General features: G+C 30.9%; 1 protein-coding gene and 1 long non-coding RNA gene across 19 annotated transcripts in view; one reads left to right on the top strand and one right to left on the bottom strand.

Moving 5' to 3' along the window:
- The window catches only part of LOC113392984 (protein lap4-like), a 64,454-nt gene that overhangs the window by 37,826 nt on the left and 5,208 nt on the right, over nucleotides 1–21,420 (bottom strand). For 15 of the 18 annotated variants that reach the window (XM_026629641.2, XM_064216426.1, XM_026629648.2 and 12 more), the window contains exons 3-12: nucleotides 11,262–11,430; nucleotides 7,202–7,322; nucleotides 6,829–7,121; nucleotides 6,499–6,744; nucleotides 5,982–6,151; nucleotides 5,068–5,157; nucleotides 4,523–4,629; nucleotides 3,182–3,352; nucleotides 1,614–1,787; nucleotides 432–551 (exon numbers count right to left, since the gene is read on the bottom strand). In XM_026629641.2, coding sequence (XP_026485426.2) covers nucleotides 432–551; nucleotides 1,614–1,787; nucleotides 3,182–3,352; nucleotides 4,523–4,629; nucleotides 5,068–5,157; nucleotides 5,982–6,151; nucleotides 6,499–6,744; nucleotides 6,829–7,121; nucleotides 7,202–7,322; nucleotides 11,262–11,430 — 1,661 coding nt within the window. The remainder of the gene's footprint in view (nucleotides 1–431; nucleotides 552–1,613; nucleotides 1,788–3,181; nucleotides 3,353–4,522; nucleotides 4,630–5,067; nucleotides 5,158–5,981; nucleotides 6,152–6,498; nucleotides 6,745–6,828; nucleotides 7,122–7,201; nucleotides 7,323–11,261; nucleotides 11,431–21,420) is intronic. The other 3 variants (XM_026629647.2, XM_026629646.2, XM_026629651.2) reach the window with 3 other exon arrangements.
- Nucleotides 1,764–3,536, top strand: LOC135193535 (uncharacterized). Its single transcript, XR_010309289.1, has 2 exons — nucleotides 1,764–2,479; nucleotides 3,452–3,536. It is a non-coding gene; the product is annotated as an uncharacterized LOC135193535 (long non-coding RNA).

Here is a 21,420-nt window from a genome sequence, read left to right as displayed (position 1 = left end):
ACGGTGTATAAAGACTTTAATTTATAACCAGTGCTAGGGTAAATTACAAAAACTTGTTCAAAGGTACCAATATAAAAGCCAGACCGGTTACATTTAGCATTGACATGTGGACAACACATATTCCCAAGACAGTGTAAAATTCTTGTAAAATTAAGAATATGAATGAAATATTACCGTACATTTTTCAATAAAATAATACTTAAGAAAATATTTAATTATTAAAAAGTTAATTAGCGTTATAGTTCGCACAAACAGAAATCCAGAAAATTCATCTATTTTAAAAACTCTTAAATTACAATACAGTCAAATTCGAACAAAGTATCAGAAATATAATAAAATTTCGTATTTGTAAAGTAATACTGACTATATTTGTCGTAATGAAATAGTTGTATAAGCGTTAGTAAATTGTAATTATCTAAACTCAGACATACCTCTAGTTCCTCGGAATCGTCGTCTTCGTTTTCAGCCTCTGATGATTCTCTATCCTGCATTGCTTGACTGTCGCTCTCTTCATCTTTTGTAACTTCGAGCAACGGTTGCGGTTGTACAGGCTGATCGTATTATAAATAATTATTAGTTATGTCTGTACCCGAAAGGATTAGAACAGCGTGGTGGAATTAGCTCCAAGCCAAACTTCTACGCAAAAAAAAAACGATTTTTTTATACATTGATTGATACTAAATAATCTTGTCTGGTCGAAAAGCTCTATAGGACGTCCATTAACAACAGGAAATACTTATTTTGGAGTTGCCATTTGTCAAGAAACTTTCTCTATACGAAACAAGATAAATCAATTACCTTTATATAATATTTTATTATTCATAACTAGATGTAGATTGTATTGTTTAAAAAAAAATGTCTTGAAAGCAATTGTATGAAACTTTCTAAGATAGAAGGTTTGATTTTTTTTTTTCTCAATGTATTCGTTTTTTATTGTTACGGCAAACGATTATTTAAAACACATGCAACTATCTTCATAACATTTTTGGAAAAACCTAAGCAATTTAAGGTGCATTACAAATATATAGAGTTCAAGAAAAAAAAAACAAAACATTGACATCATAATACAAAGCTACGGTCTAGTAAATATTCTACTTCTGGATCTTCTGTACTCTTAAGGAATAGGTTTGGAACTTATTTCACCATACTCTTGAAGAATGTTAGTGCATTCTATGTGCCAGAATTTCATCCAAAACAAGCAGGTTTCCTCGGTGTTTTGCTTAACCACCATGCACCGATTAATTATAAACACAGAATAACATTGTATATTCTGTTTATAATTCAACTCGTTTAAGAGTTTAAAAACAATAAGAACACTATCCTGCATCCTCTCGTTTAAATTATGCAACGTATATATAATTCGATATAAACGTTGATTAAAATAAAAAATTAAATAATTTAAAATTATAATATTAAAACTTATATTTGAAAACAAGAAAAAATAACGTCAATTTCACCAAGTTATTTAAAATATATGGAGCTCTCCATTAAGAAACAATTAATTATTAACATCGAAATTTCAGATTTGTATAAAAAAAATGCATATTTTTTAATTACACCCAACAAAACGGTAACGCGGTTAGTTTATTAATATATTTATATTGCATACTTACTTCTATCACTTCTATAGGTTGTATGATTTCAGGCGGAGACATGACAATACCATTGGTTGTAGGTAACTCGTTCGCCTTTTCCTGCGGTTGCTGCTCGGGCGTTCTCGTAAACAATTTAACAGCCTTCGCCTTCAAATCTTTAGGATGGGGTGTGTTCTGGCGTACAAATGGTGTCTGAAAAACATAAAATGTTTTAATCTTTCGTTGCACAAAATAAAAATATAAATGCTAAAAAAACAAAATTTTGATCGATAAAAAAATCATGATAAATCAAAAACTACATGCGCATGCTAATTTAAGTTTATTTGAAACAAAAATATCAATCCATTTCAATAAGTCACTTATTAAATAAGAATCATAAATACATAGCAACATCGTTAATGAGTAAAGCCGCATAAACTGCCTAATGCAATTTCACCTCAATCTTACTAAGTGCATAATTGACAAAAGTTTAAAACAAGCATATTCAGTCCAATTATACTTTGCTGGCATTCTAGAAAAAAAAAACAAAATTACACAATACCAAGATAATGATTTATTATTGAATATGTTTCGGTACTTTTGCGAATTTAATTGTATGTTTATAATGTAATGTGCAGTGATTAGTGTTAGCACACGCAATTTCTATAAATGTAAACCCTTGAGAGTAGTATGTTTAAGTCAAAACGTATTTTAATTTACATATAAATTTGCTAAAGTGAACTTTAATCTAATGTGACAATTACTAAAAATTTTAATTGGTATTTGACCCAATAAACGTATCACGTTAATAAGACAACGCGACGTGAATCACAGGATATGATATCACACGCTACTTCACCTCAGCGGCAAAACGACGCGCCTTTCGGAATCCAGAGCAATCCATCGTAAGTGCAGTGCAAATAGTGCTACGTGTTCTAGAAAATTTAAATAACAAATTTTCGAAGAAATCTATGAAGTATTGATTGAAACTAAACATGAGAAGATGTGCATTGCGTATCCTTTTATAGTGTTATTAAACGTTTATGTTACAAATGAATAGTATAATATACTCTAATATTATTTATAACATGCATTATTGTGGTTTAAAATTGGATAATGATAGTGTTGAGTTCATGTTATTGTAGATTAGAATAAAATTAGATTTTAAATAAAATGTGTATGTGACATGAACATCTATATAAATAGCTCTTAAATAATGAGATGCGTAACTAATGTTATCTAAATAACATAATTTTATCTTGATACAGTATATACTACTCGCAGCGACATAACAACTAAACCTTGATAAAACAAAGGACCAAGAAGTCGAGGCAGCAAATAGAGCGTAACTGGAGTGCAAACACTGTATCGTTATTAGAAACATTACATTGAATACCAATAATTAATTATATAATTATTTTTTCATGTAACTTGCTAATATTTTACTTATTAATAAAAATAAATTAGCATCAAATACATTTCAAATCAAAAATATTTATACAAGTAATATATTAAGTAGTATATATTATTTTATAATAAATAATATATGAAACTGTTTGCAAACGATTCATATAATTGTTTGCACTCCATTCGCGCGGGCGATGTACCTCAGCGAGGTTAGTAATAGAGGAGGAGAGTCTCTGCAGGGACGTCCTCCGCTGTGTGGTAACTAGCTTGCGCACTACGTCTAACGGCCGCCTCAGCCCTAGCATGGTTTGTGCGCTGAAGAACGAATCGGACGGTGTCGTCTCCTCACTGTCCTCATGTAACGATGCGACCTTGAATACAAATCCTTCATTGTCCCATGCAAATAACGGCTCTAGTCCGTTTATATAATCATCCAGGAAGTATTGTTTATAAGCAATTTTCTGTTTCAGAAGCGACAATGCGTGGGCCGCACATAAGACGGACTTCTGTCCGTGACATCAGTTGCCTGAGTTTTAAAATATAAACATTTTTGTCGTATTGAGTTTCATTTACACCGTTAAGTATTATATTTTACGTCATAGCACAACTCGATGGGTAAAATAATTATAGCTATTTGGTATAGTTGAGCGGAAAGTTATATTAAAACATTGAAAAATAATTGTATGACTATCGATGATAACTATTTTATTTGGGTATGCTCAAATAACCATAATTACTTTAAATAAAGTTTTATTAATTTTACAAGAACTTGAGTAATCGTGTTAAATAAAATATGGCAAAATATAGTATTACTGCTTTTATCTCAGCTTAATGCAAAGATAGTGTAAAATATGTTATGATCAAGATAACGGATGACATTATTATGATAATGAAGTAAAATAAAGTTAAAGGCGATATAAGTTTCTTTGCATCGTTTAGTATTCAATTTTACTAAAGTCCAACAAGGCCCAATTATTATTCGATATAATTTTAAATTGTTAAAATTCGAAACTTAAAAGATAGTATAAAGGCATCCCTAGTAGATATAAATATAACCAAAACCAAAGTAAGAAATACATTTAAATTTATAATTACCCCCAAGATTTTATATTACACGATAAAAATTAAAACATGCAATTAAAATAAAACATAAACCAATAATTAAATGGTAATTTTATTACTATCATAATATAAATAAATAATAATAAAAGCTTACAATATAAACACAGATTGTGCGTTCTTTGGATTGTACAATTTCACGTTGCAGTTCAAAGCTCCTTACGTATGTACAATACTGATTTTATTCGCTATGATTATTCTAACGCTACTAATATTGAACTCAGAGCTAAATAAGCCCTTTGTCTAGAAAATAAAGTGTATACATTGTCTCTAAACCAATTTCTCGCTTTCCTACATTGGTATCTAGCGTTTGTGCCAATACTGTGACAACAAATCGGAATATGGCAGTAGAACGTTCTGGAAGCATTCCTGTAATTGTGAGATTTCCTTCTAGTAAGAAAGGGACAACAGCATGGGCTCACCTCTTTCGCTTCGGGAACGTCTTCAGTGAACTTGACAGATATTGTACGGGATGCTTCTTTCTCTTCCCAGTCGTCATCTGAATCCCGGTCTCTTGATAAAGTTGATTCTGTTGGATATGTGTTATTTCATGATAAATTAGTTGAGTTATTATTATATTATTGATAGGTATATATTAAGACAGGACAACATTGCATTTGGCGCTGACGACACAACACAGATACAGAAAAAACAACATCTACTTAAGCTGATTTATTTTATATATTTTTTTATAATGTAATAAATGCTCTCTAGCGCTAATGTTTGTATTTATATAATTACAGTTTGTCGTTTTAAATGTCTTGTTTGAACGATATGCGATACATATATTTTGACGCAGTTTTTATTGTACATGATTATATAAAAAATATTAAATAAATCATTGTCTTAAAAATACGAAATGATAAGTGTATTTATAAAATGGTATGAATGTGAATAAAGCGGCGTAGTGTCTTTCGTTTCTAATATAAAATAAAAAAAAAATACAAAGGCTCTAATATGTACTTACCTCTTATCCTATCAAGCTCTTGTGACTGTGAATTAAATCTGTGTTCCCTGAACCAGGTGCCACTGCCGACCTCTGACGTATGTTCCAACTCTATTCGTGGTGTGACAAGTGGCAAAAGTGACTTTTAGTATTTACACAGCAAAAACAAAACAAACTTCGGTCAGTGACTATTTACCTATAAACCCATGTACATATTACAAACTTATGATTTAAAATCTAATATTGTTCTAGTTTTATTATATTTTATACAATTTTTTTTTTTACATAATAAGTAGTAGGTAGTAAATTGTCAAAGACCCTTTGCACAATTAAAGGAAAAAGCACGAAAAAGCATAATGCAAAGACCCACATATACAGACAACAGTCACGTTTCAAGGTCATAACACCCGAGTAACACATTCAGCAAACATACAAAATGATACACTTGTAATGTTTTTACGACTTTTTATGTTTATTGCTCGTAAAGATACGTCTGTCGTGACGTTTTAAAAAAAATGTCTACTCAGTGCAATTTATACTTTTAAAAGAACAGAGTGAAGTTTAAATATAGACGCCATAAATCATATTTACTAGTAGGAACTTGTATACAAATCAGTGTATACTGAGTTCTTAGTTTTATGGCATACTGTCAAAAAACTCTGTCCTTTCATTAAAAAAAAAATTGAAAAAATAAGCTAAAATATTTACTAAAAAAGCATAATCATAGTTATATGATGATGTTCCTTATAAATGTCTTTTATTTAATATAAGATCTGTATAGCATAATTTCTCCTCTCATTACTCCTTTATACTGTAAATAAATTTTGTTACATGTCTCTTTAATATGAACATCATCATACTTTGATTACATATAGCACCGAAAGCAAAACCTTTTTGATACTCCTCCAGAGTTCTTTGTATAATCTGTCTCATACCTGGTTGTTGCGTGTAACTAAGCTGTGGCAGTAGGAAGCAAGTGAGTACATTCTCTCCTGTCGTCTCGTCCCGATCGGTTTGGAATGTCAGGAGAGGCTGTGCCTGGTTCTCCGACAACCATACCGCTTTCAGTTCCAAATTTACTAAGGTGTAAGGTAAGTACTGTAATCTAAAACATTTAAAATGACAGTTAGTAAGTTAAAAATATATATTTGCGATCTGTGCTAAGTCAAATAAAAAATACATTTATGGTCAATAATCCAATGACAGAATTTTAAGAATAAGACACTGACCATATAATGTGTTTGTGCAAACTGTGATGGGTTCTGGACTATCTTTCACAACAGTTTCCAGTAATTTTGTATCAGTTATAATGAAGTTTAACTATTAGAAATAAAGCTAAATTACTTCGCTGCAATTTAAATTTATAACATAACATATGATAGTTTTTAATTTTTTTCGCTTATAGAAAACATTAATAAAAGAAATATTGAAAACCCATTGAACATAAAGTACCTGTTTCCACTGACATCCAGAACGTGCAGAGATTTACAGTTTCCGAGTTCGTTCGGTAATTTCGTTAATTTGTTGTCCCGCAAGCTCAAAACTCCTAGCAAAGTCATATTGCCAATATCTAGCGGAATTTCACCTAAGGAATTTCTATCTACATTCAACACGGTCAACTCATTGAGATTCCCTATTGACTTAGGCAGTTCCATCAAGAAATTCTCTGTCAAAATAAGCTCTTGAAGATTTGTACACCTAAAACAAAAGATTTAATATAATTTTTCAAATATAACAAATAAAACTTTAATAAATGTATACAAAAAATTATAAACTACCAACCTTCCTACATTTTCATTTAATGTATGTAATCTATTTTGGTCCAATTTCAGAATAGCTAATTTACACAAATCTCCAATACCGTTCGGTACCGTTTCAAGCATATTTTGGGACAGGTGGAGATCAGTGAGAGACATGAGGCCGCCGATTTCTTCTGGAATTTTTTCTAATTTATTTTCGCTAACGTCCAAGCATATTAAAGCTTTCAAGTTTCCAATTTCCGATGGCAAATATTGCAGCTTGTTGTGATCTAGCCAAAGTTCTTGCAAGGCTGGTAGTTCACCGATAAAGCCAGGCTAAAATTTCAAAAGAAATCAATTACTTAACATTCCGAGTTACAATTTACTTATAACACCGATAATAAAATATTTATTACCAATTCCTCGATCTCATTATCACCTAGATCCAATCTCTCTAATTTGGTGAGATTTTTAAGTGACTCGGGCAATGATTTGAGCAGGTTTTCCCTCAACTCCAATGACTGAAGAGACACCAAACTGAAATAGATGAAAAACAACCAAAACTCATTCTCCTGTATCATCATATTTTTCATTTATGTAGATATACATATATTAATGGATGACGACAAACAAGGTATTATTTTCAAAAAATAACAACTATAAAAAGGGATCATTTGAACAGAAATGTGTTATTTCATTTCAATAAATACAATGCGGCATTTTTAAAGTTTAATGAAGAGAAGTGACCCTTTATGAGAAACCTAACCCTATCTGTCATGGGCAAAAAAATTTACCATAAAAATATTTCGAAAAAATGAAATCTGATACATTTCACAGTTTTGATGTTATGTTAATTTATACTTGCTAAAATGTCAGTAACTGGCTAAAATTATATTAAGAATTAATTTTTCGACTTGACAAGCATAATAAGTTATAACAAGAATAAAAAATACAATGGATGACTAACGCGAGATCAATTTTCATTGTAATGCACCCATACAAGGTTAACTGGGTAAGTGTATAATTTAAAACTTATTATTCTATGTTAAAAATTACGATACCTATAGATATTATAGCTATGCAATGACCTTAAAAAATAACAGAAGCAACTCTATATTATCGATTTAATATGATAACTATTTACTTAAAGTTTCTTATGTCAGAACTCATAAGCATTTAGGCTCAAGTTGTATACGTTAGTAGTAAACAGAAAATGTATTAGGTCCTCTTAGCATAGAGCCGAGATGGCCCAGTGGGTAGAAACCATCTTAACCGATGATGGCAGGTTCAAGCACCACTGAATTTTTCATGTTCTTTATTAATCTCGAGCTCACTGGTAAGGAAAACATCGTCAGGAAACCTACTTGCGTCTAATTACAACGAAATTCTACCACATGTGTATCCACCAACCCGCATTGGAACAGCGTGGTGGAATAATCTTCCAACCCTTCCCCATATAGGGAGGCCTTAGGCCAACAAAGATACATTTACAAGCTGTTACTTTAACCTCGTAGCATTTGGTTTTTAAATTGATTGTTTTCTTTTCTGATCTGATAGACCTATCACTGATATGCAGTGTATAGCGTACCGTCATTTCTGTATACTAATGTATTGCTTTTACCGTAGTGGTTAGAGATATGTGCCTACTAAATAAAATATTGATTTAAACAAAAATAAGCAACACTGATCAAATCGAAACATATATAAGCAAGGGTAAAGAATTACTATTCAAAAATATTTTAAGAATAATCTTAAATAAAGGAAAAAGAAACGAACATTACTGTCAAATATAAATACAGGTACGATAATTGTTTACTGATAATACGCAGCACTTCGTTAGAAACCTTGAAGCATTCCTTAGCAGATGTCAAAGTACTTAGCGATCCGTGTTCGCTGCTTACAAAACACGCTCAGCGATGAATCACATGTTTTGAATGGTCAACTAAACATATGGACCATAAATTAAAGTATTTTGCTTTGGTTGGTCCAATGCTATATTTAGCGATACTAAACTTTTTTGTTTCGGTATTATCATAAACCATAAAAATACCGGGTGTAAAAAAAATTAGGTTTATCGCTACAGTTAAAAGGCATTAAGTTAACAATAATGCACAGCTTAACGCCGAATATTGCTCTTTACCTTAATTGTTTGCAATTAAACGTTTCACAGAATATTGACGATTTATTTAAGTAAATATTTTATACATTAGCAATGTCATACACTAAAAAACTATATGAGAACATTTCATATACCTTGTACGTGATTGTTATTTGTACAGAAGCAAAGTTGTATTAAAATAATAACAGGTGTGATAAGAAATCGTCGGCACTGATAACAGACAACTGACAGGGCACGCCTCAATCGTTTATCATTTATTGTCACACTTTCCTACTTTTTAATGTAGAAATAATACACCAATATAAGAACAAAACGTAAAAAAAATGTGGCTAAATCAATTTGGCAAATCACCAAATAATAGCTAACGTTTATAATTAAGATGTAGCTTAGCCTATTATTTACCGAAAGTAACATTAGACTTGCATAAAAAAACAGAAAGCTTACAGGATGTGACGCAGATTACCTTAGCTATTTTTATTTTCTGTATTCAAATGATGTACTTTTTATTTGTGCGAAAATCTTTATTTTATTGGGTTAAGCGGAGCTAAGCCCTTCTCTCTGCCTTTGTTCAATGTACTCGAGATGAACTAGAAAAGGATGAGCTTCTTGATGAGCTATTAAATCCCTGAGACGACTTCTTGAAAAAATTAAGCCAGCATTTTCGAATTAGTACACACTAAAGCTGGATTCTGACACAAATTACTTTCTGAGAATACATATAAAAATTTCAGTGATATCAATAGCTGGAATATTCCATGAGTCTTCAATTGTCAATATTGTATGTATTTTTTCTTTTGTTGCAATAGCTTACTTTATTCTTTATTTACGAATGTTGTAGTCATTTCCATTCGCGATTATGACCTTAATCATAAACCAGCTTTTCTTAATTTTAACCAACCACCGAGTATAAATTCAGTGTGAATGATTATTAGAAGTAAAAATTTGAAGTCAACTCAAATAAAAAATCAAGACCTAAAAGTACGCAAAAAAGTATTGACTGTGTAACAATATTCATTCATTATTATTTGGCAACTAGATCTTCGGTCATTGAACTATCCACTTATATAATATTGTTAAAGGTACGCCTTGGACTGTAGCTTTCCACTCAACTTTCGCTTTCGTCACGAACTAGAACTTTATACTTATCTAAAATCTATATATCTAACAACGTAATTAAGAGTTCCTAGCCTTGTTTCGTTTTCTTTGTTCGACATTCATCTAGTAAAAGTTTACTTTGATGTACTTCGTTATTAACAAATACAAGGGTCTGTTTAAATGGAGTCGAAACTGTATTGATGAAAAGTAGTTACATTCTTTTAAATATAACTGTATCAAGAGAAGCACGTGTATAACGTTGAGTTGATGTATAATAAAATATCGATAAAACCGTTCATAAAACTTTGAATGTATTTAAAATTATTTATATTATGAATTTTACAAATTATTTAAGTAATATATCTTAAAGAGCAAGGAAATTTTAACAATTTATCATTAGTTTAATAGAATCTTATACTCGGGAATAAAAATATATTCATTTTATTATATTTAATAACATAAATGTTTTAAATATATTTTTATAGCTAAAGTATAGCATTATTCAAACATTGGAAAACAATAGCTTCAGTTCTATAATAGATTCCTAGAGATTGCATCGACAGTAAAAATATACTTTTTTTTGTGCGTATACTTCTTGTTCTATTGCTTAGTAGATTTTCAGCGTTATTCATTATGAATCCATATTCATAATATAAAAACAAATTTCGTTCTAAGCATTTAACGTGTACAATGAAGATACATTGCCACATTGAGGATACATTAAAACTTATATGTACTTTTACTTTTAAATTATTTTTAATATTTTCATTATAATTACAAGTGACATGATCTTTTAAGGTTTATGAGTTCCGTATTTTTTAAATTCTCATTATTTTCTTGTACACACCCAACATATCATCAAAGTTTATATTTTATAATAAACCTGTATTCAAATTTGCATATAAGTTGCGTCGAATGAGGGCTGTCCATAAAAATACATAATATGTATCTCTATTACGTAATTAAAGCGAATTTTGGATTGACTCCGTCCAGTAAGATCGATGTCGAGTTGAAATATTTATTTTAAAATGAAATTGAGTTTAAATTTTTTGATTTAAAATACAATACATATTTTTATAAATTTAAATATTCATTCTATAAAGTAAATACGCTAATAAAAATACAGTTTAGACTAGATGACAGATGTATCTGTACCGTTCGTATAAATAATGATGCAGTTACTTCTATAGTTAGTATTATAATTGCTTTAACAAATTGCAACGCTGTCAATAAGGTATGCAACTTGTTTAACTTGAGCTCACCTGCCGAAATCGCTTGGCAAACTGGTAAGTGACATGTCATTGAGGCCGAGGACGGTGAGTGCCCGAAGCTGGCTAAAGCCAGCCGGTAGCCGCGGGATGGGGTTACTACTGAAGTCTGCAATCTGCAGGGCACGCAGCTTCTTGATATCTTCTGGTATATCAGGAATGTCTGAAAAAGAAATGTGAATAGTAAAAAATATGATACCAGATCATATAACAAAGGCAGCATTAAACCTACGCGTAAATTGAACCGTAAATCTTATTATTTACAAAGTTGTAACGTAAGATTATATCCAGTTTTTGTGTATTCTTCTTTTGTTTTCATAGTTTCTGTATTATTCAACTTACAGGCGAGATATACGACACTTAACAGGTAATGTTGATTATTTAAAAAATATACAATTACTTTTATATGACATTAGGCGTTATTTTATTACGCATTAGCTGAACCCGCGCAAAATTATGAAACTTTATAGTACAAACACTGAAGGTGTTTACCTCCCCATTTTACCTCCTCGTGAGGTAAGAGTAAGGTACAAAAAATTGCCTCTGATCTCTTTCACCAGAATTCAAACTATCAACATACTAAATTTCATCTAAATCGGTTCAGCAGTATAAGCGTGAAGAGGTAACAGACAGAGTTAGTTTCGCATTTATTATAAAAAAAGATTATTTTCTCTTATTTAAGGAAAATTATTATTTTCTATTTTAAATGTTACAAACATTAAATATGTACTTAAAACCATTTAAAGTGTAAATGCAAGAGACGTTGTGACAAGAATTATTTTTCATTTTCCTGTTTACTGCGCAGTACACATTATATACAGAGAAATAAAGATTTAACAATACAAGAATGTTACACAATAGAAGAACGAATTAACAGCGGCTCACTTTATTTTCACATACACAGGATTTATACTATTGTTTAATTATAATTACTTCACTCAATATTAATATAACGTTATACAAGCTCGACCTATTTTTAAAATGTTTCTACAGCTGTCTCATATATATGTGAATATATTTTGTATTGAACAACTATTCATGTGTATTATTCACAATAACATATTTTTACTCTTCATTGCATACATGTCATACTTTTTATATTGTTAAATATATTACGAGCTAAGTTCGTAAAGGTTTAAAGCTCGAATAGGCTCACGAATTTATACTGTTTAAATATAAATGTTTATCTTGAACTAAGTTTTGGGTTGAGGATTACTTTACATTTTTCTCTCATTATAACTTTCAACTTTATCCCTTCGGTATTACATTTAGAATGAATTACTTGTACATTTTATTTCTTACAAACTTTCAACCTAGTTTTGTTTATAATGTACAAATATCAAGTATAAAATCAAAACCAAAAAAATCTATTTACAATTATTATTAATCATACGATTTCGTTCACCGTTGTAATATTTTTAAAGTGAGTGAATTCTTTTAAAAAAAGTATAGCTAATTTCCTTTGGTAAGAAAATACTACCGACGCGAAGAGTAAAATATCAAAGGATTAATGTCACAACGATTTTGTAACAACAAGAAACTAAGAAACCATATACGGTATAATTTTATCTCTTTGTCAATTTGGAACAAGTCTTAAAACTCAAGAATTTCATAAATAAACTGATATTGTATTGCATTGTAATAAATACACAATATTCTTACTTAAACGAAAGTAAAATCAAATACAACCTATTGATTATATAGGTAGTGTTATTTGTTACATACTGTATATTGCAAAAATAGTATTAGTAAGATAGACGTATTGGCTATTGAAACAGGATCGAATTGGTGACCTTTGACGATCGAAACTGAGGTAAGTCTTAATTGGTACATGAACGCGTAAACGATGCGGTTCACAAAATAATTTACAATTATTCAATGTTACAAAACGTTAATCTAAACATTGTAAGCTCTGAGAACAAGGTCAGACGGACGCAACATATAACAAACAAATTATGATCATTCTTCCCATTACATCTTTCAACATTTTATTAAAAACGAGAATAAAGTCTGATATGATTTTAAAACGAACTTATTTTATTGATTACGCAATATTCGAATCATCAATTTTGTCCATGTACGTGTTCATCAGTCTTTATTAAATCTCTGTAAAAAAAATTGCCGGTATTTATTGACTTCAATTGAAAACGGGTGAAGGATAAAAATAAAACTATTAAACGGAGGCCTACTTTATTACACAGACTATATACCCATTGTCATATTTACAGAACTGCTAATAAATGGTACCAACGAATAAATTGTTAATTAAGACAGGTTTTATTACATTCCATGCGTGCATTATGCATGCAAGCGGCTAAAGACCGTCCTCGGTATAGTAAGTTAATTGGAATAAGCCCTTGAAGGCTAGGCAAGAGCCTCCTTTCCTGTTAAGACAACAAGTTTGGAGCTTTTTGCTATTCTACTGTTTCCCAAATTACCTGAAAACTCAATGGTTTGAATTTTCGTTTAAGATTCACGTGCGCTAACTCTCGTTAGCCAACTCGATACTTCGTCTCGCTTATTTAGATAAAGAAGTCCATTGTTAAGTATAGGATTTGTTTCCTCTTAAATATATGGTAAAAGAGAATCCCGCTGTTTCAATGCGATGTGGCAGAATGAAATCCATCTTATTGCAGTTTTCTAAGATGACAAAACTACGATTCCTGCGGCACCAAGTTTTAAAGCAGAATTTGTAAAGATCTCGAAAATAAGACAAAAAGGAGGAATAAAAAATTTTGATGACTTGTAAAAAAGACAGCGGTGATTTAATTTCGCGATCGTTTTGACTTTTATAAAAATTAAAAATAGAGTAGAGGGTCTCATGATTGTCTTAGTTGACGTCCATTGCTTGTAAAATAGAATGTATAATAAATAAGTTTAAAAAATATATCGCATTTAATCAAAATGTAACCAAGTACTTAATTACGAGGATCAATACAAAAACTATTCTAAGTAAATTAATGTTATGGAAACCTAAGTAGGTATCATGTAACTTCCCGCTCGTTTATACATCGACTGGTGTGTACAATTTATACCAGTCGCGTGCACTGCATGGCTGCCAAAGGCCTAGTTTTATTTGTAATTAAGTGCAACGGATGTTTTATATGTGATCTTTATCACTACAATCACATAGTTATAAATTTAGTCATATAGAAATTCTTCAACGACTCAGACTAGCAATACACAACTCGCAATTTTTATATAATAGATAGTTTTACGAATTTGACATATCATGGCAAGCGGTCAATACCACTGTATGTATGTATAACATTGCGACACTGTAAGAGACATTAACCATTCCTTACGTCGTCAATGCGCCGCCAAAGATGGTAACTAAGACGCTCTGCCCTTATTTATATAGCTGTAACTATGTTGGCTCACTAATTAAACTGGAACATCAACACAAAGTATTTCTGCATGGAAATAGAATAGAAAATAAGAGGATAGTACCTAAAAAAAACCATCACGCGATATTATATACGTTATTATTGTAGGTCAACTTATTATTTTATTATAACTTAACCAACAAACCAATACTATTCGTTTAATATACTTTATCTTATATTGAATTTAAAATTGATAATACATTTTTGTGTCAACGGTAAACGTGTTTCTTATTCAAGTGATAGATAAAATTAGTAGCTTCTATTTTAATGTAATGTTTTTCCACGTTCGTATTGGAACATCGTAGTTAAAAAGACTTTATAAACTGGTTTACTAATTTCACGATATTAACGGTAGTGCGCTCTGGTTTCCGGTTTTGAGAACGGACATTCTAACAGGCGTGGCGTCATAAATTGTCAGGCTAGGGCCAGCATAATCTATGGGTGCATTACAAACAATGAACATTTACCTCGAATAAATTGCGGCTAAATTGAAGGCACGGGTATGTGGGTCAACGTTTGAGGACATGTAACATCATTGGCTAAGGCAAAAAGATCAAAAATAAGTTGACCTATAAGTTGATTCGCAATATTACAATTTTAAATACATAAAAATGCATCTGACGGTCGTTATCAGTACTTTTATTTTATTTTTCAAGTTTTAAACAGCCGGTAAAAATGTTTCAGTGACGTAATGTTAAACGGTAAGTGAAGCTATTTTCGGAAAGTTATGCCTGCTAGCTACTAAGAATCTCTCTTTAAGTGTATCGTTTTGTTTATGTAAGGGGTGAATGGCTTTTCATAGATGTAGGAAACCTGCGGCTGTAGTAATACCGGATGTGCATTTAAACGTACATAAAGGAATGTTGAAAGTTTCATGTCTATTTTTAGCGAATAATTTTGTTTTGACGACGAGAAACCAATTTAGCTGGTATCTTCCGCTATGTTATGCTAATGAAATATACAAATATGTAGCATAAAAGAATATTCGAGTAGATACATGAAAGATAAAAAACATACTTTGATGGTATGTTTTTATATACTATCTGAGGAAGGCTTCTTCAAAAATTTTTGAGTTGTAATTTCCAAGAATAAGTTTATTGTAAAGCTAGCACCGATTGGGAATGTAAATTCTGCCGAGAAGAACTAGCAGGTGCTAGTTTAGTTGGCACATTACTGTATATGGATTTATATTGTAGCTAAAATATCTTAGCCCTTAAGCAAAACAATGAAGTTTAAGATACCTACTCGTCATTTGTTTAGTTGATAATTGTATTAGTTGATTTCATCAACTGAATATGAGTATAAACGATGCTATGAACATGTATTACATCTCGACATTATTTTGGATCTGGATAATATTTTACCGGTTTTGGTTACGGAAATAGTTTGAATTATAGGCTTGTTTCGAATAGTTTCAATTACGAGTATTAGATTATTTAGTAATTGTCAAAGAGTAAATTACAAGGTAACAATTTGATCTTATTCCTAGACTATAATTTCGTATTGGGTATAATCACAGAAATCTAACTAAATTTAACACTGCAGAATCAAAGATATAATAAAAAATATTATTTCAGTTACGGTTACGGATCTTCATAACATCCCTGATTATGAAGTTATATTACATTGCTAGAGCTTTAATAACATTAAAAACATATGTCATATTATAATTCGAAATACAATTGTTTGTAATTTAGTTTTTTATAAATTTCAATTGTTTGTTCATCGCCTGATAAATATTACGCGCAAAAGGATGAACTTTCACTTTTTCCAATTGATCTTTTTATGTACAGAATGTATCCTACATTAATTACAACTTGATATATGACATGTCGTTAGTCAGGAAGAGAATCGACAGCTCTTAGTATCAATATGTATGGTCGGGAAATAATATCCGCAAACAGCCAGTCGTCAAGTGCAGGGACCGAGAGGAAATTACTTAATATCCAGCATGGCGCTTCACATCTCACATCGCATATTTATTATTTAGACAACATGAAGTTGAGAACTTGGTGGTAGGGCTTTGTGCAAGCCCGCCTGGTACCAACCACTAATTCTATTCTATGATATTCTACCGCCAGTGGAACAGTGTTCACAGGCCAAGGGATATAACATCTTAGGTCCAAGGTTGGTAGCGCATTCGTATCGCATAAGGAATGGTTATTATTTCTTGTCTATGACAGTAGTGACAACTAACCATCAGGTGGTTCATTTGCCCCGTATGTCTACCTATTACATAAAAAAAATACTACTATTTCTATATACCTGCTGGTCACTAATAGGATGAAGTACATAAAAATACTTGGTAAATATATTTACACTTGTAAGGATAAGTCAGTTTTCATTTTAAAAATATTTAGCAAAAACAAACTTTAGTTCCTTATCCGTATAAGAACATTTTTTGTTGACTTATTTTTCGTTGTTGACGTAATTGCCAGATTAATAAAATAATATTAATAATAGTTAGTCAATCTTAGTCCATTGGGTTTATAAATCAAAATCTTTCTGAACACGACCGTCATATAAATAATGAATCTACCAATACTATTATACAAAGTAAAAGGTGGTTCGTTAGACAGTCTCGCGTGGCTTACTCCAGACGAAGTGGAATCCCATTATAACGTTATTGAATTGTTTGCAATACAAAAGCGACGAGCAAGTGGACTGTGCCGATCCACCGCCCACAGTAATGGAAGCCGTCTGACCGACGAGATACAATACAGTGGATAGCTTGCGGGTGAACGTTTATTCGAAAACTTCTTATATATGTACATATAAAACGCTACGTAATAGGTCAGCTTGAAACGCTGATGGCGCTCAATATGATAACCGTTGACAGTTCGCATTCGTAACTCTATAACCCAGATGGGAAACGTGATATCACACACGTTTCACCTTCAATTGATAGATGGTTTAATCGAAGGATTATTACGCATATCTTTTACACTTCAGTGTACATTAACTTAATTGATATAAGGTTAATGTGAACCGTTTCGTCCTGTATACAATGTCGTCACAACTAATACAATATAAATAATAAATAAATATTGGACAACATCACATACATTACTCTGATCCCAATGTAAGTAGCTAAAGCACTTGTGTTATGAAAAATCAGAAGTAACGACGGTACCACATACACCCAGACCCAAGACAACATAGAAAACTAATGAACATTTTCTACATCGAATCGACCGGGAATCGAACCCGGGACCTCGGAGTGGCGTACCCATGAAAACCGGTGTATACACAACTCGACCACGAAGGTCGTCAACGTATATCAAACGTTTAAATAAAGAAACGAAACTGAAATTATAGCCGCTAGGCGAACGCCCTAATCAAGCCGACGATTGATGTTTCGCAATGTTCGCGTAAGTATCGCGAAGCGTTCAAGCGGTTGAAGATCGCCCTTGAAATATATAAGATTTTTATTATAACATACCATGATCTGGTATTTCTATTCGTATATAATATCGCACTACTGAGTCCGCGTAAGATTTAGTCACACCTGAGATCATAAACGCGTATCCACAACATTTCTTGAATTAGTTTTATTACATTTTAGCTTATATTACCACACGCAAATACATTTGAAAATGCCTCCATTAGTCAATTATCATTTATGTAGTAAATAAATTAGTTTTATGCAAGTCAGCATATTTCTTAGTATCGACACACTATTTGGAAGTCCTATATGATTGCTGCTACAAGGAACATATGTAGTAAGTAAAATACAGAGACATAAAAGGAAAACAAAAATTACAAATCATCATTCTCATCAAATTATCGAGTGATAATAGTTGTAATATACATAGACTATTTAAACAATCACAGCTTACAATAGCTTAAAATGAAATCACTATATTCGGGAGAAATAACATACGTAACCAGACCGGTTTAAAAGTGATCTCACAGTCTAGTGATCTGAGTTCTGACGGCCTGTTACGCGATGCTACGGGATGATTGATAAGAGTTAAACCTTTATGAAAGCATGAACTCGAATATCATTGTACTCAAGAAGTTAATGACGATAACACCTAAAATGCATTAGGGAATAAAAAACAAAAATTTTAAACAAGTAAATTCGGTATATATGATTTATTGTATATGTAAATTTTAATAGTGCTAAGTTAAATAAATAATTTAAATATTTGTATATTATTTTTTAAGGAAATTTGATGTAATGCAATCTTAATAATTTTAAAAATGCTTTTTTGAATTTTATTGTATTTTTAATGTACAAATTATTAAATGTACATTACTTACAATGTATATAAAATGTACGTTTAATGTGATTATTTTTGTCTGCAATACTGAGTCCTAGATCCTAATTCTCATTACAAATAATTTACTATTAATAGATTTAAAAAAATCTACATTATTAATATTTAATACTCAACAATATTAGGTATAAGTTAATATTAACCTCAGGAACTAATGACCGAAGTCATTTTTTTTTATTCATTTGTTTAAAACTTAATTTTTTCCCGTGTGACATATATTACATATCGTATAAATTGTACCGGTGCGAAGCCGGGACACATCGCTAGTGTGTTATATCTTTAAATGTTAATGTTAAAATTTTAAATGTTTTCAAGGAATTGTTTCCGTTGATTATAACATGTAATCGCGAATAGATAAAGAAATTATGTCGTAATGCTGAATAAGAGCAGATTTCCGTAAAATCTATGTTAAAAATGACTCCGAAACGACTCCGATACTAACGAAAACTTTTTCAGAGAAAGGAATACAAGCTTAGTAACTTTACTATACAATTAGAAAGTAATGATTTTCTGTAAATAATTACTAATTTAAATATTTTACAGAAACTACAGCGACAGTAAAATGCATTTTTATTTAAAATAATAGCATGTGAACTTAACGAGTAAAAGTTCGTTGGGGCATACAAGGGTATGAGAGAGATATGATCCGAGATTGCGATGCGGCGGCGTGGGAGCAGAGGACAATGCGGTTAGGTTCAACAGCCGAATAAGCCATAGCCATCGAACCGAACAAACGGGTTATTCAAAGAAACTACTTTTGTATTATTGTACTGAATACAAACATCGATTATATCAAATATTTGACAAATGCTGACTTGAATTGGATTTGGTTACGACAGTACAAAAAAGTGTATTTTTTCGTGAGTCTGTTTAATGGGCAAAGGTTTACAGAACTAAATATTACGTTATCTTGGTATGCAATGTAATCGAGTTGCAGGTTGAAATTTATCATTCCTGTTATCTGTTTCGTAACAGTCCAGGAAACAGCTATCAAGCTAAGTTGTAGGCTCGTAAGGCACTGCACGTACGATAATGGAATGTAGAAAATCTTATGCAAATCTAGGCATGAAAGAAAGTCGGGTAACTCAAAATATTACAGTTACTACAGTAGATATGTACAAGTTTAATTATCTACTTGATATAACAACAGTAGTCTCTCTCTAGAATTATAATATTGGTTATTACTTTTAATATATTGGAAATACATTTAAAATTACCGCCAAGTTATTTACAGAGCGACGTAGTTTAAGCAGTGAACGTAATTGTAAAATTAGAATAGCGTCTGATTGTTTTAAATATAGAACGAAACTATTAACTGTAAATAATACTTAACACCATACGCCATGATGTCGAGTTCGCAGGAAATCTAGTTCATCTATACGGGTCGCTGGAATTGCAATCAAATCACAAACCGTGAACTTGGTGTTTCCGATTATGGAGAATAATTTCACGTAATATGTATGTATGTGTATTTGTACATAAGACGACATTATCGTGTTCATTACAATAAACGAAGATTCTAATAATACAGTTTGTACATGAGGTATGTACGTATATTTACTTGACATATAGATAAAATCAAATAGATTATAATTTATTTCTGATTATATATATATATATCTATACGTGTTCTACATAAGAAGACACAATAAGCTATATGTATTACAACAGATAATACATATAAGTTATAGACATATAATCTGTGTCCGCTTTAAAACTATAAATAGCACTTTAAATTCGATATTAAATAGAATAGCATACTTTGATTAAATACAAAAAAAAAAAATTTATTTCAAACGAAGCCTAAATAAAAAAACCTGACAAATTATTAAATAAGGAATTACATCATCTGAAAAGTAATATGCCATTGATATATGCAATAGTCCAAAAATAATGCGTGATTTTGACCGTAATAAATACTTGCTTTAATAATTACAAAATATCTGGTAATAAAATCCGACGTGGCCTTTTTTAATTATTGATGTTCCGACTTATTGAGAGGTTAAAAAGAGAATACTTAATACTTCGAAATAAAAAACCTCAAATTTTACTTGGATGTGACACTAAAGATGTTCTTTGATGAAATATGTTAAGCTTTAAGTGCTTTTGTTTGTCGCGTTATTACGCTCTCGCTACTACAACTCTGTGTTGCAATATTTAAAAATTGACGTATTTATTTTATGAACCTTTCCTATTCTAAAATAAGAGAATTGCTCCTATGTCACACGTTGTCATATTTACATATAGGTCAATGGTAAGAAATAATTCTACTTAAAATAAAAAAAATAAAATAAAAAGGCAATCTGTCTTTAAGAAAAAAAACAAGCTATCAGACCCGATAAGGGTTGGATAATCAACATTAATTTAAAAACTATATTTTTAATTAAACTTAAATATTTTCCTTAAAAATTCATGTATCCTTCATTTAACACACATTATAAGCTTTTACTTCGACTTCGTACTTTCAAAGCAGAATCAAACAAA

This window comes from Vanessa tameamea, chromosome 12 (assembly GCF_037043105.1).
Source record: "Vanessa tameamea isolate UH-Manoa-2023 chromosome 12, ilVanTame1 primary haplotype, whole genome shotgun sequence".
Classification (NCBI taxonomy): domain Eukaryota; kingdom Metazoa; phylum Arthropoda; class Insecta; order Lepidoptera; family Nymphalidae; genus Vanessa; species Vanessa tameamea.
The sequence above is the reverse complement of the archived record's forward strand: the minus strand, read 5'-3'. Positions and strand labels throughout refer to the sequence as shown.